At 45.8% G+C, this 17,505-nt stretch overlaps 1 protein-coding gene across 1 annotated transcript; it reads left to right on the forward strand.

The window, feature by feature from the left end:
• Positions 1–1,185: 1,185 nt before the first annotated feature.
• Positions 1,186–16,583, forward strand: LOC114773754 (SPARC-related modular calcium-binding protein 2-like; the record flags this gene model as incomplete). The annotated part of the gene is given in 13 exon segments (XM_028965926.1): positions 1,186–1,348; positions 4,216–4,245; positions 4,248–4,321; positions 4,419–4,518; positions 6,255–6,299; positions 8,729–8,779; positions 8,927–9,001; positions 10,675–10,861; positions 11,693–11,778; positions 14,548–14,647; positions 15,391–15,638; positions 15,759–15,796; positions 15,919–16,583. Coding segments are annotated over 13 exon segments (1,221 nt in total), but the record flags the coding sequence as incomplete, so codon positions are not given.
• Positions 16,584–17,505: the final 922 nt, after the last annotated feature.

A 17,505-nucleotide genomic window follows, 5' to 3' on the forward strand; every position in this document is an offset into this window, starting at 1 on the left:
GGACAAAAACGGGCGAGGGGATAGTTTGTGGAAGCCAGAAATGATTTGGCCAGCCAATGTGGGCCACGCCCGAGGTTCTTTTTTTTCTTTGAGATGCTACAAGAGGTTAGGGATGTTGAAATTAATCTCATAATCGATGCATCATCGATTATGACATAAGGACGTTGCTTGGTAATTTTCGGACTTTCTGATGATTTTTCTCTGGCTGCGCTTTGTAGCTGCATTCATTTTTAAAAATGCTCCTCAATGTCTAATATTCATCAGAATTAATCAGAAATTGACGGCAAGAAAACGTTGCATGCCGACTTTATTTGACGGCATCCAAAAGCGCAGCAGATCAAACGCTGGTGCTGAACGTCCACTGTCATTGGACGTTCGCGCTGACCTGACCCCACGAACGACAGAAAAGGGGCCTTAACTCTCATGTCACTGACCTATATGAAAACATAATGTGAAGTAATGTAGAAAAACTGAGAGTGAAGTGATACACAGCAGCACAGCACACGGTGACACAACGAAATGTGTCCTCTGCATTTAACCAGTTGCATCTCAGTGGCACCTTGGCGGATCGGGATTCGAACCGGCAACCTTCTGATTATGAGGCCGCTTCCTTAACCGCTAGGCCGCCACTGAAATCGTAATTGACTCGAATCATGAGACCAGTGAAGGTTCACACCTCTGCAAGACGTACACATGGGTTTTCGTGTGTCAACTCGTCAACCTGTAGACAGGCCACGCCTCCGTACCGCCCTTATACATTCAGCGGCGCTCTTTCAGCCGCCCATTCACTGTCTTTTCATTCACCAAAACAGCCACAGCCCGTTGTTTTCCTCTCCTTTATGCGGTGCCAGCGGGGAGGGGGAATCTTAAATTAGCGGTGGAGGGACACAATGGTGGCATTGACACAGGTGGCCCGGTGCGTTCCGCCGGGAGTCTCTGTCCACGTTCGTACTTCCTCTTTTTGTTACGATGACGGCGCGATGGTGTTCGAAACTGGGAAGGCAGTGAATGACATCACCTGCACCACGCCTGTCTTCCGTCTGCAGGCGTCCTCATTCAGCTCCTTTTGTCCCCTGTGCTTGCTTAGTGGCTCTTGCGCGTCCTTCTTTTCTCGCCTTCACAGGTTCCCTGTGTGTTGGTCCCTTTAGACTCACCATCTGCTTCCTCCTTTGTGTCCCTCTGTAGTTTCTCCGGGTGGAGCAGGACCGGGAGTGCAACATGGACTGCGCCGCAGCTCCCCGCAAGCCCCTGTGCGCTTCGGACGGACGGACCTTCTCATCCCGATGCGAGTTCCTCCGCGCTAAATGCCGCGACCCCCAGCTGGAGGTCATTCGCGGGCCATGCAAAGGTCAGGTCACCAGTCACACTTTGGCTGTGCTCGGGGGGCTTTGGGTCAAATCAGAAAATCCCGGGGTTAAATTCATTTGGCAATAATTGACGCTTTGAGCACCAGCGTGGAGAGCAGGAGTGACAGGGTGAGGGCCACTGCTAAGACGCTTAAAAAACCAGGCCGGTGCTTTCCCAGGACTTTACGGGCCAGTGGGTGCCAGCGGCCGGGTCCCATTGCCAGGATGCTGCTTTTCAAACTATCTGGACCAATTTATCCAGGCACATCATAACTAATGAGGGGTTTGGGCATAGATCTTACTCTTCTGGTGTTCCAAGCCATGTGAGAGCTAGACGTCTTCTGTAAATGGACGCAATAGAACAGAATAGAATGTTTTATATATTTATTGACAGTGTACATGCACTATGGAAATTGGAGGCAGACAAAATATAATAATATGATAAAGAATCATCATCAGGAATGACAATTAAATGCATCAACGGATGAAATAGCCAGATTTGAAAATGCAGACATCATTCAAAACGCTTCATTGGTTAAAAGTTGCTCAATGTTACGAACATGATATTAAACAATATAAAAGATATAAGACAAACATGGCGGTCATTAGTCAGGTGGGATAATTGGTGCTCTTGCGTTTTCTATGTCTGAAATCAGGCTGATTTAAAGAATCTGTCGAATGATCTCACCAGCAGGCCGTTAACTCACTTCCTCCTCAATTTTATTGGGACCATTACAAAACCAAAAAAGCATATTATTAATTCAAGCATTCTGGTAGCTGAACACTCCCCAAGTGCTGCAAAGGTTTAATGCCAAATGAAAAATCTGCACCGTAGTTGTCCTTTTTCCTCAGTAGAAGAACAAAAATTGCGTTGAATGGTCAAAAAAGGGGTTTGCGTGTGAACAAATGGGGTGAAAGAATAAAAGCTAAAATGCATTAGCCTGTCCTGGCAAAAGTGGGGGTTTCCACTTTGGTTCAAATGAGCGATTCTATGGCCTGGATACATCAAAGAATTTGGTTTATTCTGCTGCATCTTTTCATCAGTTGACGTGAAGGAGACCAGATGATTGATTTGAGACACATAGCTTCCAAGTTCAAATGCGCTTGGATTATAATGGGAAGTCACTTTGCAAGAGAACAAAATAGAGGCATATTCATTTAGGAGAGATGCAAATTTCCCACTTGTGGGACTAATAAAGGATTATTATCTTATGCTCGGGGTGGCAGGGAGGGGCAAAAAGCCACTGCTTCCCAGTAAGGGGTCAGACAGCTCACAAACCACATCATTGTGTCTGCTGTGGCATGAAGACTTGCGTTGACCACCCCTCCCCGCGCTCTTAACTCCCGGCTCTGCCAGTTCATCATGCAGCAACAGAGGACAAAGCCTTATTCTCATCGTTCTGCATGCGATGTCAGCGAGAAAGGGGAGAAAAGGATGAGGACCATGGCTGGGGCCATCTCCAGTTACAGGAAACTCTTACCACTTTCGTACTAGCCACAGACCATCCACCCACCAAAATGAAGGTTAGAGACCAAATGCCCCAACATATATTGGGGATGTATGCTTATGTAACGTCAAGCGCGTCAGCAGAATTTTCCAGAAATAAATGGATAAAAACAGGACAGGACTGCTGGCTAGTTATCTGTATACTGTCAGCACAAAGCAGACACCCAAGAAGACATACTTCAGTGATGTTAATTTCTGAGGTGAAAGGGGAGGAGCCCATTGTGATGATTGACAGCTCTCACGCAGCCTGCTTCCTCAATCTGGACGGTTGACACCTGCTCCTGTCAATATTTCCTCTTCGGTTGTTGTTCATAATGCATCTTGGTCACGGCGCGTGCGTGACAAATGCAGGTATGTTACATTACCATTCATTACAATTCTAGCATTCCGACTGGCCATGCCTGAATATGACATTCAAAGACACGCCCCACACGTGCCGCATCTGAAATGTCCCCATAAATGTCCACGAGACGGGGCAGAGGGTAACAATCGGACGACATGAGCAGATGTGGACCGTGAGACGCAGGGGACGGTGGGACAGACGTGGGCTAGACTGGCACCACGCTTGTTTTCGATCCCGGGAGCAGATGATTCAACTGTCCTGTCAGTTTTTCCAGACGTGTTTCTGCCCTCCGCTCACTTTTTTATTTTTTTGGTTTCTTTCCACTGAGGGATGGAGTGTGCCGGCCCAAGAGGCTCGCCGACCTGCGCCGTCCCCCCGTCTGCTGCTGCGGTGCAGTCAGAAATAAACCAGCCAGCCCCTGCTTTTCCCCTGTGCCGGTGACAGGGAGCCACCTCGCCAGACGTTTGGCTTCTGGAGAAAGTGACGCCTGGTGGAAGCCATTCGGATCGAGCCCGGCGGCGTTTGGCCGCTGAGGCCTGCTTTTGTGGCTTGTAACTTAGACGCCCGACATCTGCAATCCTGAGTTTTTGCTCGAATCAGGAATAAAGCGTTACAAAGCTGACAATAAAAAAGAAACAACACCGGCCGATCGGCTTCCCTTTCTGCTCGGTTCAGCGTGTGAGCTGGCCTGCCCCTGTCCACCGGGTCCCAAATAAGTCCTTGTTAGTCCTAATGAGAACAAAAGTGGGACGTTGGTACAATTCCCGGCCACAGGAGCATGTGCCGCTTCCTAAACATCCTGAATCATCCTGCCCGCCCATTCCTCTGCCCTCCGCTCCTTTTCTGTTGAATGAGATTCTTGTTCCTTTGTTTTCTTTATTCTTTCGTCTTTGCTGAGGAGTGTCGCTGGGAAACCCCCGCGCAGTTTTGAGTTTCTCAATGTTTCGCAGCTGCCGTAAGCAGATCCTTGTGATGTCTGTGGCCGTGGGTAAACTGAATAAAGGATTTTGCTCTCCCAGAAACATCAAGGTGTGTGGCTGAGAAGAAATACAGGAGCAGCAGGCCAAGAAGCGTGCCCCAGAGGTGTTTGTGCCTGTCTGCAACCCAGATGGCACGTATAGCGAAGTAAGGCGGCTCTTCACCTTCACAGCGGCTCGCTCACTCGTCATAGCCTTTATCATCAGCCATTGATTTGCATTATGATGTGCCCGTCTTGATGTAGGTGCAGTGCCACAGCTACACGGGCTACTGCTGGTGTGTCACGCCCAATGGGCGCCCAATCAGCGGCTCGGCGGTGGCCAATAAGAAACCCAGATGTCAAGGTATGAATACGGGGGGGGACTTTTTGTGCATAAACAGACGATTTAACTCAGGTAAAGTACTCGATTGTCACAAAATAAGCCATAAAACTATGACCAATATTGACTTGCATTTTGTCACAATGGCACATGGCAGTGGGTAGTGGGCAGTAGAACAGCTCCAAGTGCAGATATTTCATGGGAAATAAGTAGCTGCAGTCAGGCTGCCCACGCTGACCCATGTTGGTAGGGTGGTAGTAGCCTAGTGGGTAACACACTCGCCTATGAACCAGAAGACCCGGGTTCGAATCCCACTTACTACCATTGTGTCCCTGAGCAAGACACTTAACCCTAAGTTGCTCCAGGGGGGGACTGTCCCTGTAACTAAATGCTGTAAATGTAATTCACGTCCAAAAGCACCTGCACTGGGCGTGCAAGCATCAGAACTGCACCTCAGAGCACTGGAAGAAGGTGCCCAGTGTGATGGATTGGGCAATGTTCTGCTCGAAATGGATGTCAGTCTGACATGGACCCACTGAAGCAATATTTTGGCATGGAAATGGTATTCCCTGAACGCAGTGACGTATTATAGCTGCGTAATGTGCAAAATGAGTCATGAAGGTTCGGGGAACACATTACAATTTTGAGATTCTGCAGATCTCAGGCCAAAGCAAGTCAATATCCAGGATTTAAAGCATCTGCATCTTGATGCCAGATATCACAGCGTACCTTCAGAAGAGTGATGTCTGTGTTTCGACAGGTCAGGGCCTGTCGGCTGCCTGCTGGTGTATATTAGTGGATGGTCACAATGTTATGGCGGATCTGTGTTTTTTTTTTTTTTTTTTTTGCAGTCATAAATTAAAAAAAAAAACGCAGCAGTAGCATTGCACCAGGCGACGACATTCCTTCAGTGACGAGGAGGCAGCCGTAAATGAAATAACCAAAGGCATGCACTCCTCTCGGCTCTGGCAGCGCTGACTAGTTCTATAGTGGCCGCGATGAAAAGGACTGGCAGCTCGGGGCCGCGCACACCCACAGCATGATTTGCGTCTCAATAAAAGTGCATTGCGGAGAGTGTTTTAAAGGGGGCCAGTTAGATGACACAAGTGATAATGCTGGTAATGAGCTCATCATCTACAAAGCCTAAACAAACCTGTGCTCCACGCCACGACCCGCCAGCGTTTCTTCTCCCTGCCTTCGCACTTAACGGCTCCCCTTCTTTTGCTCGGCTGATCCCCAATTAGATTGCGCCTGGCGCTGATAAAAGCCGTGAAAAGTGAATAGGGGTTCGGCCCCCCTGCCGAGGGACTGTTGAATAGGCTCAGGTGCAGATGCAGCTTCTTTCTGACTTGTTTTAACTGAAGGCCGTGTTAGTGCACGAGGAAAAGAAACCACGAAGGAAGATTCTGTGTTCAGCTATGGTATAAAATTAGGCCAGTTCGAATGTGCATGTGAAGTGGCAGAATGTAATTGAAACTCTCAGGCATTGTGGCCACATAATTAATAGTGTGCGAGGCTCCATAATCACCACTTGCAGTAATATTTATTTTTTTATATTTTTATTAAAAAAAAAACAACAAAAAAACAAAACAGGATCAGGCATTATGAATAAGTGTCCCTTACGTGCTTCTATATAATGGCATTGAATTAGAATGAACATAAAATGCAGTAAGAAATAACTATAGTGGAATTATTATTGTTGTTATTGTTGTCCCTTTCGGCAAATGTTTCGTGTGAGACTGACAACTTTTCGTTTCCAGGGTCCAAAAATGAAAGGGTCAGCTCTCGAGAACCAGGGAAAGCAGGTAAATATATTTATATGTGTATAAGCAGTATATATTTTTAACCTGCTCCAGCTCCTGCTCCCGTCTTTAACATTTCCTCCTCAGAGGCCAAGCGGGACGTGCCAAAGCGGGTGAAATTAGGAAGCAGCGAGTGGAAAAACTAATAACCGCCGTTGCCTTTTCACAGCATGGCGAGAGATGGAAATCCCAATTGACATTTCACTCCGCAGGCTGATTACGTGGTTTCCATTGTTGTTTCCATATCGCCTCTAATCAATGGCTCTCTCACACAAGCTCCTCCTGGGAAAGGCATTTAGCGTTTTTTAACGGCCCACACCATCTGCGCTTCGATCTCTCCTCCTCCACTTCCGCGAACAACGGGATCGCCCCGCTTTGCGTCGTGCTAGGACCTGCCTGTGGCACGTCGCCGGTTTTTGTTTGATTGCGGGTGGTAAATTTGGGTATGCATATAAATCATTTAGGAGGAAAATAGTTTCATCCGAGGCCTGGAAATGGACTCTGCGTATAAAAGCACCGACGTTGTCTTCGTTAACGTGACTCCAGGCCCCTTGCTGTTTTACTCGCGAGGGAGTGCGTTTATGTCTGCGCTTCTCTTTGTAAACTCTCCGATCCCAGAGGACGGGCGCTACCCCGGCCCGGCCCGGCCCAAGCTGTTGCCCGTGGACCAGCTATTGCTTTTGTCATCACGGCATTGTGTTGCTCAACGAGTGACGGCGGTCTCGCTCTAAATTGGTTAACTAAACAGGACAGCGGGGGGGAAATAAACTTCAGCCTTGTGGATTTTGGGACTGCGGTGTCCTGGCTCTGGAAATAGCTTATTTTGCTTATGTAGGGGCTCGGCGTTGGTTCGGCCTTCGTAGGTGGCCTCTTTAACTCGCGTGTGTGTGTAAAATTTCTGTAATTGCATTCTGTAAACAGTGGACTTTGATGAGTCTGGACATATCGGGTCAGGCCTGCGAATGTCGTCCACTCAGGGTCGATTTCCCTACAGCCGTAGCCACAGCTCGTCTGTGCTTTGCCAGTGGTTTTGCTGAAATGCTCTCTGGCTTTGGGGAGTTGCCGTGTTGCTGCTTGTCTCATCCTGGGGTTTTCATTTGATCAAGTGCGCGAGCGGCCTACGGTTTGGTGGGCTGCAGTGTGCGTCTGTGGCTAAAAATGCCAGAGCAGCGAGGGGCCAAATGTTTCACGACCGCAGATTTCATTTCCCAGTGTCGAGGGCTGCCATGTGGTCCATAAAACCAACCGCCACCCCCACCTCTCGCTCCCAAGTGCCAACAGCCCATCCCAGGAGCAGCCTCCAGCAGGACATGACCCCATCGTGGAGGTTAACCGCACCTGGCTGTGGGTTTCCTCCGCCGGGGCTGACCAGCATCTTTCCCAATCCTCAGCCCGAAGAAGAACAAACAGTTACGGCGCCGCAGTCTCCCGGTCGCTTTCATCCCTGAACCCTCCGACACACACTCATACACTTCTTATGGGCCATTTTGTTCTCAAATCGCATCAAAAATCTAAAACGTTGCACGATATCTGCGTGCTGCAGAGTTGTTGCTTTTGTGCTGTAACATTTTGTACCACCAACAGAGGTGAGTAAAGTAGAAAAATATTTTACTCAAACAAGGACAAGTAAAACGTAGTCATCCAAAAACGTACTCAAGCAAGAGTACAAAAGTATGTATTAAAATGAGACCACTGTTGGACTGTAATATCTTATTTATTTTTTACATACGATGTGTTCAGACAGAAAAAAAATGTGCAAATTTTAGTAAGTACTTATAGTAAAAATAACTAGTACAATTATTAGTAAATAATGGACTAATTCTGAGCATATGAACTATCTTATATATGCAAGTTATATGTGTTAGCATTGATAAATTAAATAAAACAGCTAAATTACAACGCTAATGCCTTCCTCTACAGAAAATGTATAGAGGTCTACTAACAAAATGATTTTGAATGCTAAAAGTGTCTAGATGGAAGACTGGAATTCTGTATTCTTTCCGTAACCTTTGGTTTTAGCACTGGAGACCGTCGCAGCTGACATTTTCCATTCTGTCTTTGTGCGGTGTGACCCGTTTGTGTGTGATCATGTGACTGCATGGCTACATCTGATTGGTGAAATGGGGTTGTGTGATTAATTGTTGTATAGTAAGAAAGCTACTCAGGTAAATGGAGTGAATATAAATCGTTCCTACCCACCCCTGACCTTCAAACCACTACGCACTCATCACAATCATCAGTCTCCCTCTTCTCTTGTTTTCATTCTTGACCTCTTCTTCTTGGCCTTCACCTGATCTTTGTCTCTTTTACGACTCTCGCTTCTTTCTGGCCGGGCAATGTGCAAATAATTTATGACAGGAGCATTGCTGTGACAATCTAGCTTACTCTCATAACTGTAGTTTCCTTGCAAATCTTCTCCATTCTAAATGCAGATGAGTCGCCAGGACCTGCGGTGGATCCCCAGCCTTCGGCAGATGAACAAGGTAAGCAGTCGTTTTTTTATTCATCCCATGACACTCTCTGTCCCATAGAACAATGGCACAGTTCCACCAGGACAGATAATACACATTTTGTTGCTTTTTTAAAATAATTTTTTCCCCCCATTTACATTCATTCATATCTTCTTGCAGAAAATCTTTTCCAGTATCCCAGCATTTGGTCGGAGAAGGTTCGCAGAATGGGCAGACCGAGCAACAGAACACAAGGTGGGTGAATGATGTCTGCATGCCGTTTTTATACAATGAATTTGGTGAATTGAACCCAAATGCTTCCCTCACATTGTTCATATGGATCCCACAATGTTATACACATCCTGATCACATGCAAATTCACACATAAACTCAGAAAATGAAAGAACTGATTGTTTTAAATGCATTGCTCATCTACATTTCAGTTTAAAATGTGATAAAAAAAAAAAAAAAACTTAATGCAAGTTATATCACTGTTTAAGTTTTTATAATGTTATCGTTCTGTGTATTAAGCATTGTGTTCTGATGGGAAATGCTTTTAAGTGAACATATCTGAAACCAAGTGTGGCAATAATATAATCTATATGCCAATCAGAATGGACTCTCTTAATCCAGGCGGATCTGTTTCAAATACAGTTCCTGCTAAATCCATCGAGTAAATCCAGCCTCGAGTCGAAAAACTTTGAATCGCTTCCAAGGAAAATTTTGCTTCTCACACTAAAGCCAAGAGAATAGGGCTGAAAAAGTGAATATGGTTCACAGACACTTTTGTACCAGCTGGGTAGCAGATATACCCCCCCCCAGACTCACATTGTGAAACTTGGCGTGGCGTTGCCGTCCTTTCGAAGACGCAGCGTGGTGCGTTAGCGGCGTTGATGATGATAACCCTCTGAGCGAGCTTCCCCAAGCGCGAGCCTCTAATTGCCAACACATGCCGCGCACATCCAAGCACCCAGACGCTGCGATTTTATCATCTGCGCCCGCATACTGATGCGATTGCACGCATCAACAGACTCTTTATTGAGTCCCATTTTGGAAAAAAAAATGATGCATAAGTATGTTTTCATACGCTCATAGAAGGGAAATTGGGGGGGGTGCACTTGAATATTTATGTGGAGGTACATTTGTGTGTGTGTGTGTGTGTGCGCCTGCATGGAATCAGTTTGACTCTTGAAGCTGTTTCGATTTGTGGAGGGGCAACACAACAGCATTGATGGGTTTCATTAAGCAGCTTCCCTTCGGTACGGGACCACACTGTCAGAACGAGTTCATGAAAAGAAGAGGTGGATGAGAAGGAGGCTGCACATGCAGACATGTAATGAAAAGAAAGAAAGAAAGAAAGAAAAAAAGAAAGAAGAAGATCCCTCACTAGCTTCTGAGCCCGGAGGGAGGATATGAAGTCAAGTGGGGGGAAGGTGCTGAAAACCTCCATCTTCTTCTTTAGTCTTTTTTTTTTTTTCTTTTTCTGGATTTAGATGTTCAAGCTCAAAGCCCTGCTGGGGAGCATGAGGGCGGAGAATGTGGCTGCAGAGTTATTTGATTGAATCCCGATGTAATCATTAATGCTTTCGTCTTAACTCCATCCGTGCTTCAGCCTCCTCGGGTTTCCGTCCTGAAGGAATCCTCGTGGCAACTGCGTCGTTACAGGCGCAAATTGCCTCGTGCGGCCAGAGAAGCCCTCGTAGTGTCTCAGTGTGTATTGAGTTTGGCCACCGGGAGCTCGGCACAGCCTTCCCTGCTTATAATGCAGTCCGCACCGCCTCCGGATCCTGCTCCTCGCTTCGTTCGGCTCGGATTAGCATTGAAACCGGCACGCTTGTTTTATGAGGTCCAAGTGGTTCGGCCAGGCCTACCGAAACGGGCCTGAAACGGTGCCCGTGCCCGTCTCACACTTGCTCTCCCTGTGCCAGCCTCTTCGTGCAACCAGGAGCAGCAGTCGGCTCAGGAGGAGGCGCGGCAGCACAAGAACGAGGCGGTGTTTGTCCCCGACTGTGCCCACGGTGGCCTCTTCAAGTCGGTCCAGTGCCACCCCTCCACGGGGTACTGCTGGTGCGTGCTGGTGGACACTGGAAGGCCCATACCCGGCACCGCGACAAGGTGGGTCGCGGCCTTGTCCGTTCTGAAGCTCTGAAGCTGCACAAAACCATAAAATGTTCGAAAAAACATCAGTTGGATCAGCTGAGGTTACGAACCAACCATAACGAGTGAAATTAGATCTGGAAATGTTAGCATTATCAGATTTTAATGTTGTTATTATTATAACACAAATGTTCATATCAGCATCCATTTCAGCCTGTGACGCAGCACAAATTTGTGGTTATATTTATATGGGAACTGTTTCCTATCTCAAAAAGGAAAAAAAAGAGAGAGAGAGACTCCTATAGACCCTCGATGTTTATCTGTGAACGAAATTTGATTATAGGCTTAAAAAACCTGGTAGATGAACTGGCTCTTGTGCCTGAGAAGATGGACAGAGGAGCCAAAGCCTCTGTTCTCTGCTGAGGAACTGGTGCTCCGCAGGTCCTGGACGTTAGCTGTCATCCACTGGCACAGGGACGGGCGGAGCGGGCACAGTTGTGATGGGCCGAGGGGGGCGTCACCGGGGAGGGTGTCGCGTTAATAAAGCCGCCAGGCAGCCGGCCAGACTGCACAGACCGCCCCGGGTCCCCTGCGCTCCAGTCCTGCGTCATTTATCGGCCTTTTTCTTGCCCCAGAACTCCTTCCGCGGTCTTCATGTGCCGGTCTTTTCCAAACATGAGACGGACTATAAGCGCAAACGGATTCATGTATGCACATAAACAGCCACGCCCAGTTGCTAAACACAAGGATGTTGTTGTTGAACTTGAATGAAAATGTGTTATATTTCTGCTATACTTCGTATTCGCTTCATCTTTTTAACCACCATCATTCATGTTTGTATGGACGCAGGTACGAACAGCCGAAATGTGACGGCAATGCCAGAGCCAATCCCAACCCAAAACCCAAGGACCATTATAAAAGCCGGCATCTCCAGGGTAGGTTTTAAAAAAACCTTTCATGAACAAGCAGACATTCTGTTCCTCGCCCCGTTAACGCCTGGACTATCGCCCCGCCGATGTTCTGCGCCATCCCTCCCCCCCCTATGGATGGCTGCTCAACACAGAGGCTGTTGATCAAGCAGGCGAGCGCGTGCATTTCACTGTGAGGGTGTGTTGTTGGACGGGTGGGCCCGAGGAATTTCGGGCAGATGGGAACAGGGGATGGATGTGTGGCAGAGACGGACACTGTGCGGCTAGGCGGTGGGGGAGGACAGGCGATGCAGAACAGAAGATGGACTGGTGAGAGGGCCTGAAGGGGTGGGCGTGATGAACGATGCCGAGACTGATTGGGGGGACGGTAATGACATACGGCGCGGCTGTGGTCGGATAACATGGTCATTTATCATTGCAAGCTGTCATGGAAATGCAAATAAGATGGGGGGCAAACGAGAAAGGGGCGGGGGTGGCCTAGCGGTTAAGGAAGCGCCCCCGTAATCAGAACGTTGCCGGTTCGAATCCCGATGCGCAAAGGTGCCACTGAGGTGCAACTGAGCAAAGCACCGTCCCCACACACTGCTCCCCGGGCGCCTGTCATGGCCGCCCACTGCTCACTCAGGGTGATGGGTTAAATGCAGAGGACAAATTTCACTGTGTGCACCGTGTGCTGTGCTGCTGTGACAATCACTTCACTTTAGAAAACTTTCCTTTTTGGTATTTGCTGCGTAATATGTGATAGGAAATGACTATCGTGCTGAGTAAATGACTTTTTAGTTCGTCCACGGACATGATAAACTCGTATTGTGTGTGAGGTATGACAACAATGCGAACGTGAACGTAATCGGGGCCCTGAACAGTTGGCGGTTCTTCGCACCGCGCGTGTGGATTTCCTCCTGCGCATTCCTGCTATCGTATTTATTTATGAATTTATTTTCCGGTAAACAGGCTAATAACCGCCAAACAGAGCGGCCACTGTTTCCGCCGCTGTTTGTGTAGCGGCCCCTCCGCCAACTCTCGGCTTTTCGGAGCTGGTCAGCCCGAGTGGGACCTTTATAATATGCTGAAGTGCACCGTGTGGGTAATTTTAAGGTTAGATTGGGCAGAGGGGCGAAAAAGAGCCGTAATTCAACACTGTTTCTCTAATTATTTTTATTATATATATATATATTTTTTTACCGAAAAAACTATCTGTGAGTTTCAGTAAGCTGTAGACTCCAGGGGGTAAAAATGAAAACTTTCCTCCAAACAGGTATCGCTTTAGCACCTGCGAGCAGAGCGGCGGTAACTGTACGCGCTGCTGAGGCGCCGGCGATGAGAGCTTTATGGGCCGCCGGGAGGACGGGGCGGGCAGCATGTGCTGAAAGGAGCGAGGGATGTTTGGCCGGGCTTCTCCTGAGGGAGACGGGGGAAGAAAGGATGCTATTGGGGTTGAGGGTTGGGGTGCGGAGGCCTGCCAAGGCCCTGGTCCCACATGTGTTTGCAGAATTGAATGTACACACACACAGTAAATAATATACTATAATCTAAATGAATGCTTGGTAAATATTTTACACAGGATTATTTCATCGCTATAATATACTTTAATAGAAGAATTTCAACATTTCATGTCTCTATATAAATGTAAATGTAATTGAAAAGCTCTTTTCTGAAAGCACCGGATATGTTATTTCAGTTTCTGAAAACCGAGACTAGTGGTGCATTTTTCAGACACAACTTTTTGAAAGCCAGAGATCGATCGTGCCAGGGTTGTCTAGACCAAGCGAGTTTTAGAAAGGAAGGGGGGGTAGGGGGTAAAGTGCCACCAGGAAATGGCTTCGCTATTAACTTGTGGGTCAGTTCTTTTATTGGGTCTGGTATAGTAAAGCCTGGCCACAAAAAGCCGGTTAGCGTCAGCCGCTGAAGAATGTGTGAGACCAGGTTATAAAAACCCTTTCGAGGCCACGCGCCCTTAAAGCAGTGAGAGATATGGGCCTTGGTCCAAAGTGGTCCTCCTCACCACCTGTTTGAGAGGCTGAACCGTACTATTATCCACAGGCCTGGAGAATCTGGGCCCTCGGGGCCCGGGCAGTAAACAGAATGGGCCCCGGAGAATGCTGGGTTTCCAGGGAGAGTGTTTCAGTGGCCATCTGTGAGAAAAAAGGTGGCGAGATCCACGTGTTTCTCAGGGTCAGCGTGTCCCTCAGCTTTCCTAGTGCTCCACTGGACCCCCTGACCATTAACATTATATGGCCTAGCACACAATTACTATCATTAGTGTCAATCTGAAGGAACGTTCCTCCCCATATTACTCAGTTGCCCCCTTGAGATTGGCGGGCAGAATCTGCCGTTGTGTGAAGGTTTCAGTGGCAAAACAGAAGTCAAGCACAGAAGCTAAGAACTTATGGTGGTCTCAAATGACGAGGAATGCACATGCTGCAAGATGAATACATTCTGATGCCCATCTAGTTGTTCTTACGCTTGCTCAAGATTGCACGGACTAAATAAATTCATTAAACACACGACTAACAGCTGGCATAACAGAAACGCATTTTGGTGAGATTCGTCTTCCCCTTCCAGGAAGTGGGAAGTCTGGCACTTTATGAAAAGCCATAAAATAGGGACAGTCTTTTTTTATGTGAAGCTGGTGTTTAATGATCTTTGGCGTCCCTCCCCCTGTGGCTTGTAGGGGTCGCTTGTTGCGGCTGTTTCCACCGTGGCCACTGTGGGCTTGATGGGTCTCATATACTGATGAGCTGATGGCGAAACCTTCATTGTGTTTTTCCTCTTCAGGATGCCCCGGGGCGAAGAAGGCAGAGTTTCTCACAAGCGTCTTGGATGCCCTGTCCACAGATATGGTGCAGGCGGTCACAGACCCAGCATCGGCCAGCAGGTAAATGCCGCATGCGGACAAAGGCGTATTGGTATTCGTATTGGTGCTGGATTTAGTTTGGATGGCAGGCATTCTATGGGAAGATTTCCCACAATCTTCAAGTGGAAGCCTTAACTCAAATGATGGAACTTAACTTTAGTTGATAATCTCATTTACTATTTAGTCGCCATCATAATCACATCTTACTCACTAATAGTGTTGTTTTTGTCAACAACATTTATGACGGAATATCATAAATGGCGGAAACGAGACATAAATGCTGGTCATGTGACGATAATTATAATGAAATATATCTGGTAATATTGTTGCTGAATAAAAACAAGACAACCTGTGTTTCACTAAATAAAAACTAAAATGTCTCTTACTTTTTGCTGACAAAAGCAATGAAATGATTTTTTATTCTTGTTTAATCATGTTATTATTTTTATGCAGTATTTCTGTCGTATCTCCCATTTAGTCGCACAGATGAGGTAACTTCCTCAATTCTGATTTGCGGCATTAAATAGATTTCAAAATATATGCAATACATACAAAAGGTAGTGGGAAAAAAAGAATGAACAAATCAGAGCAAATTGTCTGTGTCTGGATGTAGTGTATTCTTGACTCTGTAAATTAACAATAATAAAATAATAATAATATAATTTTGTTCTATTAGGTACTATATTGACAGGGTTAAATAGAATTGCATTAAAAGAAACTAAAACTATAACAACTATATTCAATAATTGCTGTCTGACTGCCAGGATGCTGGAGCCGGATCCAAGCCACACCCTGGAAGAGAGAGTAGTGCACTGGTACTTCAGCCAGCTTGACAAGAACTCCAGCGGTGACATCGGCAAAAAGGAAATCAAGCCTTTCAAGCGTCTGCTGCGGAAGAAGTCCAAGCCTAAGAAATGTGTGAAGAAGTTTGTTGAGTACTGTGACATCAGCAACGACAAGGCCCTCTCTCTGCAGGAGCTAATGGGATGTCTGGGAGTCACGAAAGAAGATGGTGAGTGACACGAGGAGACGGGCAGCCGTACAGCAGTGAAACCTTCTTTCTGGTGTTTCAGTCATCTGGTTTATCTCTGATATCCAAGGAAATCCTTTTACGTCGTCTTTTTTTTCTTAGGAGCAAAAGCAAGCGAAGGCGCAACATCTAGCAAGGTGGTGAGTGTTTTTGAGGATGCATTAATCTTTACACTTTATACTGTTTACAAGATCCATATTAAGGATAAAAATGAACTTTGCTTGTGTACCGACTGCTACAGTGATGCTGTTTCTCATTGCAGATCACCTCAAAGAAGCAAGACTAAACCAGCGACTGAGATCCCGACACCCTGCCATCACCAAACGGCGTTGGAAACCATAGTATTTGCACTTTGTACTTAAAAAAAAAATTCACTTGTAAATTCACATTGTAGAGATGAGGTATTTAAACAGACTGCTGAATTTTTGAATGACGAAATAGTTAGCTTTTTTATGTTCTAAAAAAAACAGGTAAGAATAAAAACAAAACAAACAAAAAAACAGCAACAGCAATTCTTAATAATTAACACATACAATGTATGTGTCTTTTGTGTATGCCTTTCCCAAGTTGTAAAAGTTGTATTACGTTACGCTGGTGCAAGAGTGCTTGTTGTTTTCTGCTCCTGTTGTGGTCATATGTTAGTGTAGATTTATGCATAGTCCCCCCAAGAGCCGTGCGTCGTAGCCAGAAATGCTTCATTTGTGTTCCCACCATCCAAGCTCTTCCTGCAGCTGTTACAGTACAGTATTTGTCTTACTAAACACAGATCTTCACTAAAACCAGTTTTTAGCAAATGATTGATTTTTATTTGAAGTTTTTTTTTTTATACTGTTTTGTACATTCTACAAGATTCTACACATACTGTATAAAAAGGTCGGCTGTAAAACGTCTTTTGTCCTAATAAAAAGAATAAAGCTCAGAATTAAAGTGTCAGTTATTACTCATGCAAAACAGAGTGGAGATATTATCATCATCGACATCCCAGTATCACACCGATCCGAGGCCCCAGGGATCGTTCCGGCACAGTTGCTGTCATTAGCGTGTTGTCTGCTGAATATATATGAACCAAAAAAAACTACTCTTAAACAATGATAATAATGGGATGTTATTTAAAAAGGCCATTACTGTTCTTTATTCGTCAATGTGAAAGTATTATTATCAATAATACAATAATATAAATATCGCACCTATTTGTACGATGGCTGAAGAGTGAAAATTAAATAAAAAATTTGAAAAGCAAGTTAGCACTTTGTAAAACCAATCAACATTTCGTAAAACAAGTTAACATTTTGTAAATCAAATGTACATTCCGTAAAACAAATTTACAAACATGCGGAATGCTTTCACCGAAACAAGTTTACAAGGATAGGTACGAAAGGCCTGTGTGTACATTTTTTTAAGCAGATGGAAGAAGCAGTTTTAATACTCTGTGTGAGTAGATGTCATATTTTTGAGACTGGCCGGATTTTTAGAATAGTATTGGTTGTCATGTCTGGTCACCCTAGATTCCTACAAAACCTAATTTACGATCTCACACTAACTTTACTGTTTTCACTTAGTTTTGTAAATTGGCTTCGGTGATTGGTAAAAGTATCTTGCGCGTTTGTAATTCGTTTTATGAGATTTTCATCTGATTTGCACTTATTGGCCACCGTACAGGGAGTGCAGAAGTATTAGGCAAGTTGTATTTTTGAGGAATAATTTTATTATTGAACAACCATGTTCTCAATGAACCCAAAAACGAATTAATATCAAAGCTGAATGTTTTTGGAAGTAGTTTTTAGTTTGTTTTTATTTTTAGCTATTTTAGGGGGATATCTGTGTGTGCAGGTGACTATTACTGTGCATA

This window comes from Denticeps clupeoides, unplaced genomic scaffold (assembly GCF_900700375.1).
Source record: "Denticeps clupeoides unplaced genomic scaffold, fDenClu1.1, whole genome shotgun sequence".
Taxonomy (NCBI): domain Eukaryota; kingdom Metazoa; phylum Chordata; class Actinopteri; order Clupeiformes; family Denticipitidae; genus Denticeps; species Denticeps clupeoides.